At 41.0% G+C, this 21191-nt stretch overlaps 3 protein-coding genes across 7 annotated transcripts; 2 read left to right on the top strand and 1 right to left on the bottom strand.

Moving 5' to 3' along the window:
- Positions 1-7: 7 nt before the first annotated feature.
- Positions 8-2081, bottom strand: gpn3 (GPN-loop GTPase 3). Its single transcript, XM_061292554.1, has 8 exons — positions 1904-2081; positions 1681-1789; positions 1281-1448; positions 1079-1203; positions 887-1002; positions 654-750; positions 437-565; positions 8-257 (listed from the first exon to the last, which is right to left on the bottom strand). The coding sequence occupies exons 1-8, from the start codon at positions 1949-1951 to the stop codon at positions 192-194; spliced, it is 858 nt and encodes a 285-aa protein (XP_061148538.1). The 5' UTR covers positions 1952-2081; the 3' UTR covers positions 8-191.
- A 143-nt stretch (positions 2082-2224) lies between these two features.
- Positions 2225-4242, top strand: rnf170 (ring finger protein 170). 2 transcript variants are annotated; one of them, XM_061292556.1, is made up of 7 exons: positions 2225-2459; positions 2519-2709; positions 2800-2878; positions 2953-3082; positions 3177-3250; positions 3328-3459; positions 3560-4242. In XM_061292556.1, the coding sequence occupies exons 2-7, from the start codon at positions 2570-2572 to the stop codon at positions 3827-3829; spliced, it is 825 nt and encodes a 274-aa protein (XP_061148540.1). In that variant the 5' UTR covers positions 2225-2459; positions 2519-2569; the 3' UTR covers positions 3830-4242. The 2 variants fall into 2 exon arrangements, with proteins under 2 accessions (XP_061148540.1, XP_061148539.1); XM_061292555.1 differs by having other exon boundaries at positions 2230-2459; positions 2535-2709.
- Positions 4243-4631: 389 nt separating this feature from the next.
- hook3 (hook microtubule-tethering protein 3) lies at positions 4632-14828 on the top strand. 4 transcript variants are annotated; one of them, XM_061292551.1, is made up of 25 exons: positions 4632-4820; positions 6952-7037; positions 7133-7205; positions 7330-7380; positions 7471-7603; positions 7677-7744; positions 7863-7925; positions 8137-8220; positions 8515-8577; positions 8808-8971; positions 9044-9184; positions 9308-9395; positions 9483-9596; positions 9674-9784; positions 9877-9961; positions 10028-10097; positions 10177-10317; positions 10402-10489; positions 10573-10607; positions 10676-10758; positions 10835-10935; positions 11012-11116; positions 11204-11275; positions 11612-11748; positions 11871-12272. In XM_061292551.1, exons 1-25 carry the CDS (start codon positions 4764-4766, stop codon positions 11881-11883), a joined length of 2226 nt encoding a protein of 741 aa, XP_061148535.1. In that variant the 5' UTR covers positions 4632-4763; the 3' UTR covers positions 11884-12272. The 4 variants fall into 4 exon arrangements, with proteins under 4 accessions (XP_061148535.1, XP_061148534.1, XP_061148536.1 ...); XM_061292550.1 differs by lacking the exon at positions 11871-12272 and adding an exon at positions 12640-14828 and having other exon boundaries at positions 4633-4820; XM_061292552.1 differs by lacking the exons at positions 8515-8577; positions 11871-12272 and adding an exon at positions 12640-14828 and having other exon boundaries at positions 4636-4820.
- The last annotated feature ends 6363 nt before the right edge of the window (positions 14829-21191 follow it).

The raw sequence follows: 21191 nt of genomic DNA, 5'->3' as shown, positions 1-21191 counted from the left end.
ACGATGGTGCGGTTTGGAAGTTTGTTTATTATTAAAAATAATATTTAAAACTTATTTTACACCAATCTAAACGTTTATAATAATAACAAACATGATAAATGTCAACAACACAAGTCCCTCAGCCATTGGGCTGCACTTCCTGGTTCTTCATATGCATTTTAGAGAGTCCAGAAGTCCTGAAGTGATATTTCTCAGCTTTCCACTTGACCTTGAAATAACTCCTCAAAATTGTTTTCATCGGGATTTTCATCAATCTCCTGTTAAAAAAAAAAAAAAAAAAAAAAAAAGACAATGGGTAAAGTGAATTGCTGTTTTATCAAAATGATGCTTGTTAAAAGGTGGTCCTGGATTTATGACGGTTCCAACCTACGCATTTTAAGGACACACATCCCATCATAAATCAAGGACTTCCTATAAAAGGAACTATGTGAGTTACCTTTGGCTCCTTGACTTCCAGATCCTCTCCGTACTGAATCGAGAAGTCAATATGTTGTAGTACTATGTTGATACCTTCATCATCTGTGCGGTCAAAGGGCAGAAATCTCACCAAACTGTAGTCATCAATCTGGAGTCAAACAGAAAATTTCCAGCGCAGTTTAATTTCCATAGCAGCAGATGCTTCAGTGTCAACAGTATCAGATCAAGCGGCTTACCAGTTCGCAAATAGCTTTGGTCAGCTTCTTAAACTTTTTACTTCGGATGGTGTCAGAGTTATCCGTCATCATGGAGTACATATCAGGATCAAGGTACCTTGTGAAAACAGGGAGAGACACTTTCAAAATATTTACTGCCTGCTTCTGGTTGTTTAAAAAGCTACTTATGGTAGTAAGATGAATTGAACTAAATGAGGAAATGGAGTGCAAGGCAAGCTAAAATTGCAATTTACTGTTCAATTTCTTTCTTGGCTTTAGGACTGAGCAGATCCATTTTGGTCATGATGTTTACTTGGGGAATCTCCAACGACACCATAGCGCTCAGGGCCGCCATGACTCCCGAGATGAACTGCGGTCAGAGGAACGGTCATGTCAAACTATGAACATCTGAAATGGCGCGTTCACTATGGAAACCAAAATGCAACCTTGAAAGACTCCACCATGAACTGGGAATCCACCAGGAAGACTCCGCACACCCGAAACTCCCACTGTTGTAGTTGTTCCACCAGCTGCTTCATGACAGGCAGGTGAGTATACAATTCAATTTGACCTGTAAAAGGAAAAATGGCTCATTTTAAAAGGGTGCAAACTGGTTTTAAATTGTGAAAAAAATATTTGGATGTTTACCTGGGCAGTCGAACAAGATGTAGTCATCCTCGACGTGACCCAAGGCTTCCCCCAGCCAGTCAAAGTTGTTGACAAAATATTCCATGCAAAAAACCAAACCTCCATTGGGGCCGAACTTGAGAGATTCATCTTCCATCACATCATCTACCTGGATGAGTTCACGGATGTCTGAAAACAAACATTCCACATGGTTCAGTTGTTTTCTTTATATGTTAGTGAGAGACAAACGTGATTAGGATTACAAAATACTGGGGGCTCCCAAATTTAAAACCAGGGCCCAAATTTTGTCACAGGTTTATTTTAATAATTGTTTGAAGTAAAATGTATTGATCACCAAACTGGATTTTACATAGTGAATTCATGTTTACATTCTATTATTTATGTCATGTCACCCCCTCACCTGCCATAACAGGGTAGTCAAAATACTCCGCTGCAGGGTCCAGATTGACCACTTGAACAGAACGATTCATAGCCTCAAAGTGTTGGATCATCCTGGCGCAGTAGGTGCTCTGTGAAGTCAAATAAATCAAAACATAGCACATGCATCGTCATTTGTTGTTAGCATAAGAGCTAACTAAGCTATGATGCCATCAAATTGGATCCAGAATCGTCGGATATCTCACCTTGCCGCTACCCGCTGGGCCCATCACCATCTGAGCATAACGAGGCATTTTTATTGCCACAAATCAATAAGTATATTTATTGTTGTGAAACTAGCTCCCTGATGGAGATGATAGCATTTTGCGTAAAGAGTCTAGCGGAGGCCTGGTACTTCTTCGCAATTGATTGTTGAAAGTCATATTGCTGTTGATGGACATTACTGCCGTCTAGCGTTGAAATTGTGAATTACCAGCGTCGCTGCTCTGATCAGAGATGTTCCGAGAATAAGATGACACGCTACGTAAATGAGACCACAAAATTACATAGACCTGGTACGTTGAACCGGAAGATCTCCTTCACAGAACATCTTTCAAAATACTCAAGACGTTTCTCAGCGATCGTAGCTAGCGAGTTCTGGCTTCTTGAAGCTAACACCAACCGAAATTCAGTTATTGTCATTTAATAACCATTGTTCAATTGTAACCCTAACATCATGGCAGACTTAATTTACTGGCGGGCGATGTAGAAAGTAAAAATATTTTACACACCAGCTCCAGAGATAGTTTGTGGAACTTAAAGGTGAGTACATAGACAACAACACAAACATGGTGAAATTAAAATTAACGAGTGACATGTAGTGTGATTATACTACAGTCATGGAAGTAACAATCGGGTTATGAGTGTGGGCGATGGAGGACAATCAGTGTGGGGACGTGGACTATCTCATCCAAGATGAAAACACGTTAATCGAAGGCGTGAGCAACCAAGTTCTGTTTGTTGTGGTACTCACCATCGCATTCCTGGCAGGCTTCCTCACGCTGCTCTGCAGGTAAATAAATGCAACTAAAGATTATGTTGCATCACCTGAAATCACATTGCTGAGTTGTTGTTATGAACAACGTACATGTTGATATTTCAGAGAGGATCAGCAGCCGAATATTCACCCCGAGAATCAGGAGCATGTTCGAGCTGTGCGACAGCAGCTTCAATCAGAGCAGGTTTGCTGGCTGTAATAAATATGGATTGTTAGTCATCCAATTTATGCTCATTTTTTTATTTGTTTGTATCCCAGGAGGAAAATTCCCAGCCGCAAAGTCCCCAGCCGGAAGCCAGGCAGCAGTATTACAGAGATATGTCTTGCCCGGTGTGTTTACAACAAGCCGTTCTACCCGTCGAAACCAATTGCGGTCATCTTTTCTGTGGTAAGGATGTTGTAACGGCAGTCAAGAAAATGTCAAACAGATATCAAAAAGACAAACTGTCGGAATTGAACAGGCTCATTTCTTTGTCCACCAGGTTCCTGTATTATAGCCTACTGGAGATATGGCGCCTGGTTGGGTGCCATTAACTGTCCCATATGCAGACAAATGGTGACACATTGATTTCTTTCAAATATTTATTTGTGAAAAGCTATACTACATTTATTTACTCTCCTCCTTGTGTCCAGGTCACATTGCTCTTCCCACTATTCCATGAGCATGCTGCTCCTCAGAGAGTCCAGGATGGTGAGGCAGAACCTCAGCTCATCCTCAGAGACATCAACGATTACAACCGTCGCTTCTCGGGCCAGCCAAGATCTGTGAGTTTTTAGTTTTGGAGCAAAAAGAAACAATCACAGTCTACACAGTCTAAACAATCTAGATTTAACAGTCTTGTTCTCTCGCCTTTTGTTTTCACAGTTGATGGACCGGCTCCGTGACGTCCCCACCCTCCTTCGCCACGCTTTCAGAGAGATGTTCTCCATGGGGGGCCTGTTCTGGATGTTTCGAATCCGAATTATCCTCTGTCTGGTCGGAGCACTCACCTATCTAGCGTCGCCGCTCGACATCCTCCCCGAGGCGCTTTTCGGCCTCCTCGGATTCATGGACGACTTCTTCGTCATCCTGCTCCTCTTTGTCTACATCTCGATTATGTATAGGGAGGTGGTCACGCAGAGATTGAACGGCTAGTCCGGCACATTTCGCATCCAGGAAATCGAAGCTTGAAGGTAGTTTGCGTTATGTTATAGAACTTTGTTTACAGCGGATTCAACATCAATAAAAATGTTTGATTTGTAATGCATCAAATTCATATGCCGCTTTTTTGGACTCTCAAAGACAAGGTTTATGAATTTGTAGAAATGGACATTGCTGTGTGACTCTCACAACCTGTTCACTGACTTTACACTTGTTTATTTTGTTGAATATTCAATTTATGTAAAATAATGAATTATCCTTAGCAACCATTGAATGTTTCTACTTGCAGGAATTTTCTATATTGTTGCACTTGTGACTGTGAGCTGCTGCTTACTGTAAACTGGACAATTGGTTTGTATTATTAACCTGCAATTGATAAATAAATGTGACGCTTGTGCAATGTGCAATTATGACATTTGGGACTTATTGCCTCTGAGTTTTGTTGTTGTTGATACTTTAAACTGGTTGGGCAAGAGTCTGCTGACAGTGTGACTTTAAAGTCAAGGCCAAGGCGCATTCCACACCACCATTATAATAATCGAGCATCAACCACTGATACAGTTCAAGTGATTAATCGTGCAAGTCATCATTTTGGAATCAACTACAAAAATGTTGCTCACTGGGTGTGGGAAACACAATTATGCAACAAAACAGAAAATAGTCATGCAAATGGTTAGGTCACTTAAAAGGAATTAATATTTTCTATGAAGTGTCAACAGAAGAAAAATGTCAAAATATGTGCCTTAGATAAATTAAGGATGGTTTATAGTACAATCGATACAGTCCAGTCAAGTTCTCGACTCCGCCCAACCAGCCCGCCTCAGGCAGACGCCGGTGTCGGATTGTGAGACACCCAGAGAGCGAGAGACCTCGGGAGCTCGCTAATAACTTTAGGCTCTAGTCATTATCTAGCTTACTTTTATTTACAATGTCTACATCGGGGCCCTTGGATCGAGTGGAGCTCTGTGAAAGCCTTTTAACATGGGTAAGTCATCGACCATAACATCCGGTATTGTTTTTTTCCCCCCTCCGGCGCTAGCTAGCAAGCTAGCATACGAGGCTAACGTTAGCTCATGAGCTAACAGCGGTACCGAGGAAAAATGACACGAGCTCACGTCGCTTACGTATGCAGGCCAGCTGTTGGCTGCCTTAGCTGCTGATGCGTTGCTTGCTAGTCGCTCTTTTCTAGAGAATCATTTGGGGCAAGCGATTATTTGCCAATGTTCCTAATGGATGACACTTTTGTGACAGGCAGGTCAAGAGGTTCAAAGAAATACATTGGAAAGTCTTTTTGTTTTTGGATCGATCCTAGGACGGTCCACCCTTTTTTTTTGTGTGTCTTTCGTTCACATTCTGACTTGGTCATGGAAAAAAAAAGCATCTTTAAAAGAGCATCGACTATGATCATGTTTACACGACTGACACGTTACAACAGTGCTTCTCAATTATTTTCTGTTACGCCCCCCCCTAGCAAGAAGAAAACTATTCGCGCCCCCCCTTCCCCACCGTGACTATCCTAACTTGTCTTGTAAGTCGTAAAATGTTGTACTGTCGCAAACGTCACAGAAGTAACAATGAGAGCGCCACTGCCCCCTGCTGTGAAGATTCGCAATTACACTTTATTCTAGTACTGCCAAAAAAAAAGCCTGTTCCCCAGGGTCACACGCGCCCCCCCAGGAATAGCACCGCGCCCCCCAAGGGGGGCGCGCCCCACTATTTGAGAAGCACTGCGTTACAACGTCATGTCAACAGAGTGGCGAAAATGTCATGTTTTGAATAAAACACTGTCTGCATTGTCTGCAGTTTACAGTCAAAATATGCACGGTGTTAAAATAGAGCTTTGTCAGCTGCATTGTTCTGCTTTAGAATCAAGCTGCCATGTTACAATAGAGTAAATCACATTTACCGTGAAATCTCAACAATGGGATTTGCTTTGTGTACTAAATTTGTAAATTGGACTTTTCCATTTTAACTGTTCCACCTGAGCGAATAGACCGCACAAAGTGAAAAACCAACCAACAAAGGATGCTGCAAGTGTAAATAGCACGCTAAGCTTGACTGAATTGTCAATGTGAGAGCAGTGAATTTAATTTCTCACAACTTGGTGTGCATATGTGTTCCGGTGCTGCAGTGGGAAATATTTTTGTGGTCAAATATGTGACATATTTCACACATGCTCAACTCTGACTTGCTTTTGCATCTTATAGATGTGTTGAATATTTTGGTTCACTTAAATAGTTGCAAGTCAAATATAAAAATAAATAAATAAACACCTCATCACCAATTTTTGTAGAAAAAATAGAAAGTACAACAACCTGGGCTGTGCTAAAACGGTCGCAAATATATTGCAAATGAATTACATTTCTATTCCAAAACTGAACAGCCTTAACACTCATTAAGTAGCTTATGCTTACTTTTGTTCCATGACCCCCTTTTAAGCGCCTCTGGTGACAACCCCCCAATTTTGACCTCTTTTTAGCAAGTTGCTACTTGCATTAGCATGGCCTTGTGTGTCTTGCTGCCTGGGATTTAGAAGGTTAAAAACAAGGGGGAGATCTATTACATCAACACAGTTCCAAAATAAATGTTGCCATCATGCAAGCGGGATATTATATGGTGATGTCGTGATTTCCCTGGTAAACGGTGTTATGTAATAAATGGGTGTTGTTTGGGTTCTGTGTGCTGGCCCTGGGCCAGCGGGCAGTCTTGAGATATTTGTCTGCCAGATACAGATCGGCTCTTTCAGTCCTTTTTGGATTAGTTGAGCCTTTTTCAATTCAGGAAATTAATTCTTTGGAAAAAAATAAATAGATGTCATGGTCTTTTGTGCTCTGTTATTAAAAATATAAGGAAATTGATCCATGGGTAGGAATTCAGTCCTGTCCTTTGCTGTCAAATTTCCAACATTCCTGTTCTCCATTTCAGTTACGTGGACTGTTGGCATGTGGACTTGTCATTCTGGGCAACAGCCTTAAGTCGAACTCCAGATGATAGACTGAACCGGGCGCATAATTGAAATAGTTTTCAAGTTGGCTTTAGACATGCTGTTTATTTTACAATGTTATCACACGCGGCGTCAGCACAATCAAATGTGATCGAATAATTATTTTGTTTAGGTTCAAACATTCGGGGTCGAGGCTCAATGCAAGACTGTGGAGGACATGACGAGCGGCGTCGGTATGGCGCAGGCTCTCCAGAAAATGTGAGTGGAGAATTAGAAGTGTTACATTTTTAGAAATGTCAACTGGTCTTAATATTCCGGCGACTGGAATTTGATTTTCCGTGTTCATTTCGTAGAGACGAAGTGTATTTCAATGACGCATGGATTAGTCGAATCAAGCCAGATGTGGGTGACAACTGGAGGTTAAAGGTGAGGATCAATTCCGGTTTGTAATGATTCATGTTTTCGATCCACTCAGTCATAATTATTGCGTGTAATAGTGTATTAGCATTCATTCAAATCATGACTTTTTGGGCAAAACTTTTTTTTCCAGGTCAGCAATCTAAAGAAAATTCTCAAAGGTATCCTCGATTATAACCAGGAGGTAAGATGGATGGACTACATTTATTTATTTTTTGAAACGTTCAAAGTTGATTTAAAATTGGCAATGTGTAATCTGCCCCTCCCTTTCAAGATTCTGGGCCAGCACATAAACGACTTCACGCTACCCGACGTCACCCTCATCGGAGAACACTCCGACCCGGCAGAACTCGGGAGGATGCTTCAACTCATTCTGGGATGTGCTGTCAACTGTGAACAGAAGCAAGGTGAGCGTCCAAAGTCCAACAGAAGATTTGTGTGCTCCAACTTATCTCACCGTTTTATTTTCTTCCTCTCTAGAGTATATCCAATCCATCATGATGATGGAGGAATCAGTCCAGCATGTGGTCATGACAGCCATCCAAGAGGTAGATCATTTTGTGGAATTGGGAAGATGTTCCGGTCAAGATTGAATGGAATTTAGACATTCAGACTTTCAACCTTCAATTTTCTGGGTTTTTTTTTTTTTTTTTGCCTTTCCATCAGCTGATGAGTAAAGAGACTCCCGTGACAGGAGGAAACGACTCCTACGTGGATCTCGACAGACAGGTACGCATATTCATGAGATGTAAATTTGTTATTTGTCTTGTTGCAATAATAGTGGGATAAATTGACTAATCTTTTTTTTTTTTTTAAATGATCAGTGCCACATGGTCTGTTGAATTGACCAATTCTTAACCAGTATTAACTTTTGATGGATACAAAAAAATAAAAGAAAATTTAAAAAAAAAAAAAAAACATTATTTTTTTGCATTTTTAGTTAAAAAAGTCTGTTGAGGAGCTCAATGAAGCTTTGGCCACAAAGGAGGAGATTTCCCAGAGGTGTCGTGAGCTTGATATGCAGGTTGGTTTCATGTCATCCTCATCCTTTTTTTTGTTTTTTTAAAAAAGTCAATTTATGAGCCTTTTCACATCTACCACTAAATTATGTTTTTTTTCCTGATTGTATTACGTAAGAATTCCATTACATTTTGACTTGCTTTCTCCCCAATATTTCAATATTTATTTATTTTGCATGGATGCATTCATTTCCTGCCAACTCCATAATTGAGCCGTGGTTTAAAGGATGATCTAATCTCCTGTTCTGTTCAATTTGTTTCTGTGCCTATTTCAATATCATTTGTGCCTTGCTTCCAAGGCCCTCCATATTCAAGAGGAGCGCGATAGACTGAGGTTAGACTTTAATGAGCTAGAAGAGAGGGTAAATTCAAACTTTATTTCTTCCACTCATTCTGTGTGGTGTGACTAATAAGAGTCATGTCGATTTCTTTGTTTTTTTTTTGTCCCCCCGCCTTCAGTTTTGCTTGCCTCAAATGACCCACTTTGCTGAGGATTTGCGTGTGTTTGCCTTGTTAGCAGAACTTTTGAGGTGTCATCTCCAGATACGTGAGATGGCCTTGAAATAAATATCTCCCACGCGTTCAACTTCAGGTGGCAGCCCTACAGGAGGAAAAGAGTAGCTTGCTTGCGGAAAACCAACTTTTAATGGAGCGACTCAACCAGTCGGACTCCATCGAGGATATCAACAGCCCGGCTGGCCGCAGACACCTCCAGCTGCAGACGCAACTGGAGCAGCTCCAGGAAGAAACATTCAGGTGCGGACCGAGCGAGAAAGGTTAGCCGTCTTCGGAACCAGTCGGGATCATTTCATTGTCGTCACCTTCCAGGTTGGAAGCATCGAAAGACGATTATCGGATCCGTTGCGAGGAGCTTGAAAAAGAACTTTTGGAGGTGAGGTCGCAGAATGAAGAGCTCACATCTCTGGCTGATGAAGCCCAGTCGCTGAAGGATGAGATGGATGTTCTCAGGTAAGCAACTTCTGTCTACCACATCTTCTCATTTCTTTAGAGCTCAAAAAATCTAGGGTGTGTAGACTTTTTATACCCAAGGCAAAGGGAAACAAGCCAGATGTTTTGTTTTTTTCTCTCTAGGCATTCATCAGACAAAGTTTCAAAGCTTGAGGGCACAGTAGAACACTACAAGAAGAAACTTGAGGACATGGGACTCCTCAGGAGACAGGTGCCGCTTACAAACATCCAAACCAGTTCTCACAATTTTATTGTCCTCCATGTTCTATCAGCAACATTTGTTTTCCATTTTTTGCAGAGTAAGCTTTTGGAGGAGAAGAACACAGTGTTAATGCAGACCAACATCAGTTTAGAAGAAGAGCTCCGAAAGGCTAATGCTACCAAGGGCCAGTTGGAGACTTATAAGAGACAGGTAAATCGGAAAAGCTACATAAGATAGCTTGCGTTGCTGTGATAGTCATCGTGGATTCTTCCATCCGCTCTGCGCAGGTGGTGGAACTTCAAAACAGACTGTCGGAAGAATCGAAAAAGGCCGACAAGATGGAGTTTGAGTACAAACGTGTCAAAGAGAAAGTCGACTCTTTACAGAAAGAAAAGGATGTATGTGCACGGATAAATTATTTATTTCTTTTTTTTTTATGCTATGTACAAAATTGTTGCATTTTATGATTTTTTTTTCCCCCCCTATGTAGCGTATGCGAACGGAGCGAGACTCTTTGAAGGAGACCATTGAGGAGTTGCATTGTGTCCAAGCTCAAGAGGGACAGCTAACGGCAGGTATAAGCAAAAAAAAATTGGCTAAATTTAACGTTTAGAGTTACAAGACCATCATTTGTGCCCCAGGTCTTCTCCCACTCGCCAGCGCCGACGGTTCCGATTCTTTGGCAGCCGAGATCACAACGCCAGAGATTCGGTATGTTTGGCGCGCTGAAAAAATATTGGATGCTTCTTAACGAAATCACTTTATTATTTTTTTTTTTGCTTTTGCACAGAGAGCATTTGATTCGCCTTCAGCACGAGAACAAAATGCTGAAGCTGGCTCAAGAGGGCTCGGATAACGAGAAGATTGCGCTTTTACAGAGTCTGCTGGAAGACTCCAATAGAAGGAAAAGTGAGCTGGAGACCGAAAACAGGTCAGTGTATTTTAATCTTGTCAGGCTGTCAACTCCGTTTTGTCTTCCAAACAATGTTGTCCAACCGGCTTTACGTGTTTGTAGGTTAACCAACCAGCGCCTGATGGAGGAACAGAGTCAGATAGAAGAGCTCCAGAAGAATCTCCAGGAACAAGGCTCCAAAGCAGATGATGTACGTCATGAAACGTGGATTCAAGAGACTCCCAATTTTCAACTTCAGTTTGTGTTCAACCATATTTCTCTTTCACGTTTCAGTCTTCCATTATGAAGAAGAAATACGCCGAGCACATGTAAGTACATTGTTCATCTATGACTGTGCATCTTTGAGAAAATACAAATATTTCCTCTGCCTCACCAGGGAGAAGCTTCAAGAAGTGAACCACGAGTTACTGAAGAAAAATGCCTTCATCGACGAGATGGAGCCCAAATACGCCGCCAGCTGTGAGTTTACGCTCGAGTGCTCCTTAACTCGCTGTCGTTTTTGAATCTGGTTAATCACTCGGCTCTCTTTTGTTAGCTCAACGAGTGGATGAACTGGAGGAGGCCTTGAAAAAGAAAGATGATGAGATGAAGCAAATGGAGGAGCGGTATAAGAAATATTTGGAGAAAGCCAAGAGCGTGAGGGCATATTTCGATTTTCAAACATCCTTGTTAACAGTCGAACATCCCTGACTGGTTCCATTTGGGTTCTCAGGTCATTCGCACTCTAGATCCTAAACAGAACCAGGGCTCAGGTCCAGAAGTTCAGGCCTTGAAAAACCAGCTGCAGGAGAAAGAGCGGATGCTGCACTCGTTGGAGGTCATTTGTCTCTTAAATAAGAACCAAAGATAAACTCTTGGTGTGATTCTCTTTTGATTATGTCTTTTTTTTTTTTTTCTTCAACAGAAAGAAATGGATAAAACAAAAAGCCAGAGGGATTATGAGGAGAAACTGATTGTGTCGGCCTGGTATAATATGGTAAGAGTGACATCAACAGTTTTTTGAAATTACTCCAAAACACACACAGACGTTTAATGGACCATTTAATTCAGACAAAAAAATAACAGAATTAATTATTTCAGTGCAAAACCGCCATAGACATAACATGGACAGAGTTCACCGCTAGGTAGCAGTATTGCTAAGAGCTAATCTTAAATCAACACTCATGTATTTTTCCTCCCTCTCTAATTCTTCACCATTAGTCGGCTGGTAATAATCGACTCCCGCTGCGGCGTCTGGTTTTAAACAAGATAAATTTAAAGTCAATTGCTCCGGTTCTGTTGAATACTCATCTTTTTATATTTATTTTCCCAGGGAATGACTTTCCAGAAAAAGGCGGCCGAAGACAGATTGGCCAACACCGGCTCCAGTCAGTCTTTCCTGGCCCGCCAGAGGCAAGCCACCAGTTCCCGGCGCAGCTACCCAGGCCACGTCCAGCCGGCTACCGCGAGGTAGAAAGGCAGACAAAAAGTTCCAGCAGCAAAACTACTTTATTCAAAACCCTGAACTGTTCATTTCAAATTCTGCCTGTTGGTTTTCATTTTGTTTTTTCTTCACCCTTCTTCCCGATTAGATCCGTCAGGTAGAGATGCCAGGCAAGACTGCCCAAAAACGTTTCGCCGCTTTTATTCCCGGCTAAACTTTTTTTTTTTTTTCCTCTGAGTCAAGTGACAGAGCACACATGAGACGAGCATTATTATATCAACACGCATTGCTCACCACTTAACCTCAACATGCAGTAGTCTTGCACAATTCTACCTAGATCAGTCTTAAAAGTTTTTTTTGTTCATCTTTTATTTCTAAACGGGTAACAAATGTTGCTGAAATAATTTCAGTGGGTGTAACGTCACCAGCGTATACTTGGTTTTCTCATCACACATTTTAGTGCCAAAATAGAAAAGTAAACGCACAATAGGACAGCTGCATCTCCTGGAAGTGGAAATTGAAGAAAGGATTGAGTGGAGCACCGCTTTAATTTTTTTGGGGGGGGTCATCTGAGACAACTTTCGTGGCTCACAAATCCCTATTTTGAAATCATTTTTTTGGTTTTAGTCTTTCAAAAACTAACTCTGTTAATTGTTCATGATAGGACATGTGATTTTTTTATTTTAACAATAGCCAAGAAATATTCATTTGTGGCCACAAAAAATGTGTGCACTAAATACTCATTTGGGGCCACAAATGAACCATTCATTAGTCCCCCCCCCCCCCCCCCCCAGCCCTGTATCACATCTGGGGCACATTAGTCACCCGCTTTTAAAATCCAGGCCAAAATTCACTGCTAACATTCCCTCTTATCTGACTGTTATCTCCTGTTCTCCTCCCTCCCCCCCCCCTAACAGCAATATCCCAGCATGATCGGCGCAGCAGTGACCCCGGCCCGATACGGCCCGGCCCGTCCGTGCTGGCGAAACCCGAGGCGCACGATGCATGCAATACCTGCCCGCCGACCCTTTGCATGACTTTGCATTGACTGTGAGTTAACCCGGCATACGGCAACAGCAGCATGAGCACTAACAGCCCTCTGCAGCATTGCGATCCTCTGTCGCGCCACTAGGGGGAGCTGCGGGGAAAGAAAACACTTCATTTAGTCATCTTTTGTATTCCTCTTCCCTGTTGCTTTCTTGCTCTTCATGGACATGCCTGCTTTGTGTTTCCAAACGGCATCAAGCCTGTTTTAGCACAGTGACATCTATCTGGAATACCTCAACAGCATTTTTCCACATATTCAGTAGTGAATCGATTTCAGTATTTGAGAGGGAAGGAAAAAAACCAGGAGAAAAAAAAGTACCTTTTATATCGGAAATTTTCCTCTCCCATTTTGGACACTTTGTCATTGTAAAAAAAAAATCTAAGAAAGACTTTACCTATCCTTAAAATGTGACCCGAGGACATGCTAGCTGGGCTTTTACCTCAACCTTTTAGCAACTAGGCATAGGATGGGAAAATGTTTGTATACAACACAAAAAAAATCACAAATCCACTTTTAAGTATTTTTCTAAGCTCCAACATGTGTGTATTTTGCGACGTCATGTCGATTTGATACATTTGATGTATATAGCGTACTTGAACATAAAGCAGGCGCGTCCTTTGCGTGGTGCCGTATACATCCAAAGAAGAAGCAGTATTGAGCCAAAAGTAAGTATTCACACATGTCAAGCATCTACATTAACTCATTAATGTGGAGTTTCTATCAATAATTAAATCAATAATTGCGTGCAAGTCATGACAAAATAATCATAGGTCAACTTTATCATGCAGCTTCATATTGTACATTTATTTCCTGTAGCTTCTTATTGCATATTTATATTTTAACTGCAAGGCTTAGGAGGTCGGTTTATTTAAAATGGTGGCGCACGTTACAGGCATGAATGCAAGAGAAGGTTCAATCCGCCAGTTTAGTGCCTTTGTTACCCGTGCGCTCATTTTGAAGGCAGCGTGCGAGCTGACTTTTTTTTTTTTTTGGTGTCGTTTTGAAAAGACACATGATGGGATATCAACTGCCTCCGTTTTCATAGTTGCTTCTAAACAAGAGTTGATGAGGGTTTGTCTTTTTCTTATTTTACTCTGTCATGTGCAACGATTTATCTTATGCAGTGCATTTTTTTTAAAATTCTTATTTATTCTTTTGTGTCTTGCAGAAGTGTTAGTATTATCTTCCTAGCTTAACGATTCATTTAAAATAATTGTCTCATACAAACAACAAGGAAGTGACCCAAAACTAAAAAGTCAGACCGGTCGGTGAACAGCGTGTTGCTTTTATTTCTTTACAGGCACGACACAGTTTCAGGATTGTTCGAACTCGTAAAAAGCACATTTTGAAATTGGATTTACTCTCATACTACAAATAAAAATTAATTAGCGGTCATTTGCAGTCAATAGGAAATGAATTTAAAAAAAGTGTAGCGGAACCGTCAAAGTGAAATGATCCTTTATAATGTGACCTGAAAAACATTTTGCTTTTGTAAAATAAAACAGAAATGAATCAAAATAAAACTCACCTTGAGGACAGGACGTGATATTCGGAACTTCAGATCGGCTTTAATCGAATGACACAGAGGACGGAAGTTCCCCGATGCAACTTGATCTGATCAATTGATTTAGCACACCAAACTGTAATGGAGGCGATTTTTGGTGCTTGACAATCCGATTATTCCGTTTCATTTAGCCGTGGCGGTCAGATAGTATCAAAGAGTGAAATAATCAAGAATTTGGCGTTTCCATGTTACCCGACTGCAAATGGTCAAATGTTCTCGTACTCTGTAGAGTATCATGCAGTTTATATACTTTTTTTTTTTTTTTTGTTACTCATTTGGACAATGAAGTTGCAACTAACTATCCATTTGCCAAGTTTTTTTATTGCTTGTATCCAACCCCCACTATGTATATAGTCTCATTTTGCAACTGCAGTTACAAGGGGGGCCTTTTCGGGACGGTGATCAAAGTGGTTAAGATGGAGATCTGATAACGTGCTTCCGACACTGTAAACTTTGCAGACGACGTTGTAAATAAAGCTTATATTCAAATATAATTGTCTGCTTTGGGTTTTATCAGGAACCGAATGCCGGGTTTCATGATTTGGTAGCTTATCCTGTCCGTTCTTGAATCCTGGATTCCCTTCGGTCGGTCGGCAGAGATTCTTTCAGTCTGTCTCTGGGTGTGTCCTCTTGGCGCGTCAAAGCGGCAGGCCAAAGTCAATAAAAGACACACACCACTGGTTCTTCACATATCCATCCAAAACAAATTGAAAAAAAAAAATTCAACTAACCTCACTTTTATTTTTGTCTACCTGCATCAAAAGATACATTCGCATATTCCGATATCCAAGTTCAACAAAACAAATGAGTGCATTCATTTATAGATTTACTCCAATCTTTTATTTTCCGTGACCAAAGGATTACATGGATGTTCAAGGGTCCAAAAGTTGTCGGTAACATCCTACCGCACTGACTAACCGTAGTACCAAATTATGTACTTTAGATTTTTGCAAACGCTTATTGTGCATCACACCTCAATTACAGCAATTACAATCGCAAAGTCAAAATGAAATACGAGCATTGACATAAAAATGTGGCCGTATATATTTGAAAAAAGAAAGACGGTCCAACCGAGAGCGCTTTTAACCCTGGTGGTAACGAGAATGAACAGTTATTCAAAAGTTCTATTTTATTTGCGTGAGTCGGTCCAAAAAATGTGGTTTGTTCAAAAACTCCCTGAAACGCTTTCGCACATATCTGTCACATGCGGCTGCCGGAAAGATATATGTAGTGTGTATTTGAAAAGATGATGCCCTGTGTAGTTAGCATAAAAGCTAACCGTTAGCAAATCAGCTAATTTAGCTACCGTATTTTCCGCACTATAAGGCGCACTTAAAAACCTCCAATTTTCTCAAAAGCCGACAGTGCGCCTTATAATCAGGTGCGCCTTATATATGGACCAATATTGAGCCACTACAGCAGGCGTGTCCAAAGTCCGGCCCGAGGGCCAAATGTATATATCCTATATATGGACAAAGTTTTAAAATGGGCCATTCATTGAAGGTGTGCCTTATAATCCAGTGCGCCTTATACATGGACAAAGTTTTAAAATAAGCCATTCATTGAAGGTGCGCCTTATAATCCGGTGCGCCTTATAGTGCAGAAAATACGGTATGTTCTTTTTGGAGCTGCAAATTCTTGCTGTTTTTGGAATTTAAAAAAAAAAACAGAAATATGTTAGAGTTCATATAGCTTCATCATATCTAACATTTTGTTTTACAACTAAAAGCAAATATTAAAAATTTAATATCAAGTAATGCATAAACTGATCCTTTCCGCCATACAAAAAAAAAAAAGACCTTACAGACTGCGGTAGTCCATCCCCTCATCTTTTTACACTTTGTCTCAGTTCCAAACGCCTTTAGGCCACAGAGAATCATCATATTCATCAGAAGATGACAAAAATGACAGTAAGAGACAATTATTGAGCGCATGAAGACACCACAGGCAGACAAGGACAAATATAAATATAGTGACTAGAAACCGCTGCCACGTTTCCTAAAAAGCATTCATTTTTCTAGCGGCTACTGGAAGTACCGCAAAAGTCTGTGTGTTCCATTATCACTCGCAGCGAAACACGTGCTCAGATTCCTTATAAGAGACAAAAGTATTGGGACGTTTTTCGAACAGCGTCTACCTTTCTGTGGGATTTATTTGGGTGAATTCATCCAGAAGAATATTTGCGAGCCTTTCATGGGTTTTGCACGTGACTCAAGTTGGAACAGAAACGGCCCTTTCCTAAACTCTTCCCACACTGTTGGAAGTTAGGTCGCCAATTTTCTTTTTAAAAGTGGAAACCTGCCATAAGAATAACTTGACATGTCTAAGCAAGTTTTGGGGAGGGTGAAGGTAACTTCAATATTTCTGAAAATGATCTTGTTGCACAATCATATTTTCTGCTTTTTCAGCACCTTCCCATCTTGCCCTGGAATGCTTCACTCTGGTATTTTGGTTATATTACACCTCGTATGCAAATGATCTCATCTCTGAACTTGCCCATTTAAACGAAAACATCTGATGAGACATAAAGGGAGGGAGAATTGTTTGTCTTGCGAAAGAAACCACATCAGACAATCGAAAGCATTTAATTCAATTCAATTTTCCGCTTTTAATTGTTTGAGACAGGTGGAACAAAAGCAGGCAGGCAAAAACAAGTCGACAAAAACAGAAAGATCAGACTGAGAGATTCGGTAGCAGCTCAATTCGAAATTAAAAAGTGAAAAGCAACTTGATAAATAAACCTCGATGAACAAAACTAATTAGAATCGTAAATATTGCGAAATCCACCGTGACACTTTTGACCACCCTAACACATAACAACCGAAAACTGTCACTCTCGCAATCTCGGTTTTGATATCCCAAGAAAAACTTACCATCCGTGCCAGATGTTCTTGTTTTTCCAACACTCCTCTTTCCAAATATCAAAGTAATTACCGAAACATTCCGCCGAGGAGAAAATCAGCCTTCTATTATTTCTACGCAACTTTGGCCGCCAACGTGGCCTTGGTGTCGTGATAACAATGCTCTCATTGACACGTGCAATCAAGACACTCCCAGAAATGATGTTTCAGCAATTCGCTTTTGACACATTTGATCGTACAAAGCGTTCCCTCCAACACAAACACTTGGACCGCTGCTCGCGATCGTTTTTTTGGCGCCGCTTCACAGAATCGCAGGTGAAGGAAACTTAAACCTCGCGCTCGGCCTGTTGACACAGTCGAGCGGAAGACGGGCGTTCTTCTTAGGATTCCATTCAACTCCGAGAGGCCAAGCGGGAAGACGTGACTGACAACCGCTCGGGTCGAGATGTTTGTTTCAAGACAAGAATCCCTTTCAGTTTTTTTTTTTGCCCTCGCCGTCCGGCTTGCTGTTTAAACACATCGAGTCAAGGTGTTGATAGGATATGATGGGCCGGCAAGAAAACAGCAACAGGATTTTTTTTCCCCTAAAATCGGCCATGTTCGCATCCCTCGGGTCAATGATAAGTAGGCCATTAAAACCGCGAGGAACATAAAGATAATCATTCAGGCTACCTTTTGCCATCTTGAACCTCAAACGTTTTATCTATAGATTGATGAATGTTTAGTTTAGACATTGGGACAATAATCACCTTTGATTGGTGGGGGTATTTTTTTTTTAAGGCCCAATCTGGATGCAAGTACTTTGAAAGTCATCTGGGCTGAATTCTGTGAGATGTAGCTCAAGATGTCACAAAGCAGGCAATCATTTTTGGAGACAGGCGGGATTGATTGGGTTGATATTCGTTCTAATTGACTCCAGCCTTTCCAAAGCGGGATTAATAAAACACATACAAGATGAAAGATGGGGGATTTTGAGATGAATTAGGACCGTCGTTTTATTTGCAGGTGGTTCATCGGGAATGCAGTGCATGAGGGCAGTCTCGAAAGTCACATCGTTGCATCCCCCCCACCGAAAAAATCGGACTATAGAAAGGGAAGCCACGTCAAATTGAGAGTGACGTGTTTTTAATCCGAAATAAACCACATGAAACAAACTCGATTGTATTCTGTTGATTGTTTGCGGCAGGTGGAACAAAGGCTGGCAGGCAAAACAATTCCAAATCCAAACCAGAAGGAACACCATGAAGATAAAATGAAATGTTTTTAGAGGATCCACAAGATTGTTTTTGTCGCAGTTGGCAAATCAGAAACATTTTATGTCTCCTAATCCTTCAACACATGTAACAGCCACAAATCCAAAAATGAAACATCTGAATTTTGTCTGATTCAGATTTAAACATTACAATAATTTTAAATGCCAAATTTAACCAACAAAAACTTTTTTGGTGCTCCTCCATAGCCGGATTGTTTCAGAGACTTTTGTAATCTTTACAATTAAAGATCTCTGGTCAACTGTTCGTATATAACGTGATCTATTCCAATTTGCGGCTCAACTTTTTTTTCCCCCCCATTCCACATAAGTGGTTCAACTCATGTCGCGGTTGTCGTCTCACCATCTGGTCATCTTCATTTTTAGAGTGGTTTTAAGTTTTTTTTTTCTTGGACAGGGCTATTTCCTGAAAAACTCCATCTTGACAGACATAGGAACCAATTCGGACCAACCACAGAGACGAAACACGACTTGGTCCGACTACCAGGGTTGACGAGAAACTTTAAAATCTAGAATCTCTTTGACAAGAATCAACATGTTATTAATATTAGCAGTGACAATCTGTCTGGCAGACAAAAGCAGGAATTTGCAACATGTTTTTTGAGAGCGACAACAAAACACGGGGTGAAGGCGGTCGTCATGTTAGTCTTGCTCTGATTAACTACATCGGACTTAAGATCAAACCATCGGTGTACGTGGCACATGTGTCAGACCGCAAAGCCATGAACGTGTTGGCTTCCCGTAAATGTTTTTATACGTTGAACACCACGTTGGCTTTGATGCCGTGACTAACACTTTGGTCACTAACCACTTCCATCGCAGCTGACTCTGAAGCATCGGGATTATGGTTCTAAATGTCACTTTGGGTTTTTGAATCAAAAAAGATTCTTTTGGTAGGATGGAAGCCAAGTCAGGACATACCATCGTCTCTACTCTCAAAATCTGGCGGGGAGGGGGGGGTCTCCCGTCCAAATTTGTGGAGATACGGGATTATACCAAAAATATATTTCCTATTAAATATACGGATCACTTTTGTTCTAAGACTAATCTAATAATGGGCATTGTAACTCAATTTATCTTTAGGATTTTTTTCGATTGTGCGGAATCCATTGAAACAATCGAACCAAAATCGACTTCTACCAGCATTTTGCTTTTATTTCCACACAGATGTGATTTAAACGCTGCCAAAAAGAAAATCCCAAATGCATGTATTCATCTTGTAATTTCCAAATATGCGCCTTGGCGTCCAAAACTATCCAGAGGCAATTCACCGTCTTCCCAAAACTAATGTGATACCTTTGTACAACAACCGGGGGACCTCTTGATTTCAAATTCGTGGTACTCGGGGCCCCGACGTGGAGGAAATCAGTCTCACTTCTAAGCAACCGCACGCACTCACGCTACGGCTTTTCAATCAGAGTTTAATGCACTGTGAAAGAAGCGGGACACGGTCGATATAACTAACCATCCGTAATGGACTGACTCATAAGATTTGGAGCTGTTGTTACTGGAAGAGACTTCTTCTCCTCCTCGCTAAAGTCACGTCCTCATGTGGTCACTTGTGAGGATCATAAAAAGAAAAACAAGGAATGTGGAAACGGGAGGACAGTGCGGACTTGCCAACGGTGTAATCGAGAGATTGGAATCTAAGATCTCGCCCACGGAAACGGTATTTGTTCTTTTTTTTTTTTTAGGTCACTCTGCTTTGGGTTCAGTCAATTGGAAAATCTATCGTGAAATTAATGTTCAAATCTTGCAGGGCTCACCTGGTCCTGACGGGATCAAATAAGTCCACCGTCCCGGCCCGTATAAAACAAATTTCCATATTCTGCACACCTTTTGAAGCTATTTGAAGATGTTTGCGCTGGATTCCTCAGAAGATCTTTTTGATCTTTGCTTAGGACAGTCACTTTAATGTGGAAATGCGCAGATGGTCAACAATATCCTAAAGGCCAAGGTGGACTTTGAACGCATTCGCTTTTATTCAACCAAAGACTGAATTATCTTTGGCGGTAGATTTTCAGGTGGATAAGTTCAATCACACATTTGATATCTTTGTCGTATTTTTTTTTTTAAATCTTTTGTCTTAATAATACAGCTGTTCCATATGCTTTCAATCCAAAGTGACATTTTGTCATATGTGATCACTCACTAAGCATAAAACCTAAGGTAAGAAAACATCACTTGCATTAAATAAGTCTCCACGAGGGGGCGCTTTAAGCAGACTTGGATTTAAGAATCCAATTGATGGAAAAAGATAATGAAAGTGACAAGGTTAATTTTTTTAAATGTATTTATATCGTGATTTTATTTCATTCCCAGCCTCTTTAACTTAATTTGGTTAAAGTCAACAACAACACGACAGAATGCGCATGCAATTGTTCAACTGGGCTAATTAAGTGTCTGCCGCACCTTCATGAATTTGCAGTGCAAAGCGCCTCGTTATTGCGCCTTTTCTCATGTTAATTGCGCTCACTTTGTCCGCCATTATGATAATCGGCTTGCCGCATCACCACTGGCTCCGCTCGTCTTTGCCTGCAGGCATCCATATACAAATTGCACCCCCCAAAAAAAAACAATTAAAAGGGGGAAAGTTTCCAGATAACTTTGGAGGAGTCATAAATCTGCTTGCACGCTCACCCTGTCCCGATTATGTTAATCATTAAAATATTCAGGGTCTGAGAACTTTTGTAAGGTTAAAGTAAGGTGAGAGGGTGTGTTGTGTG

Source organism: Syngnathus typhle, linkage group LG12 (assembly GCF_033458585.1).
Source record: "Syngnathus typhle isolate RoL2023-S1 ecotype Sweden linkage group LG12, RoL_Styp_1.0, whole genome shotgun sequence".
Classification (NCBI taxonomy): domain Eukaryota; kingdom Metazoa; phylum Chordata; class Actinopteri; order Syngnathiformes; family Syngnathidae; genus Syngnathus; species Syngnathus typhle.
Note: the sequence above shows the minus strand (reverse complement) of the source record. Positions and strands in the feature narration are given on the sequence as shown.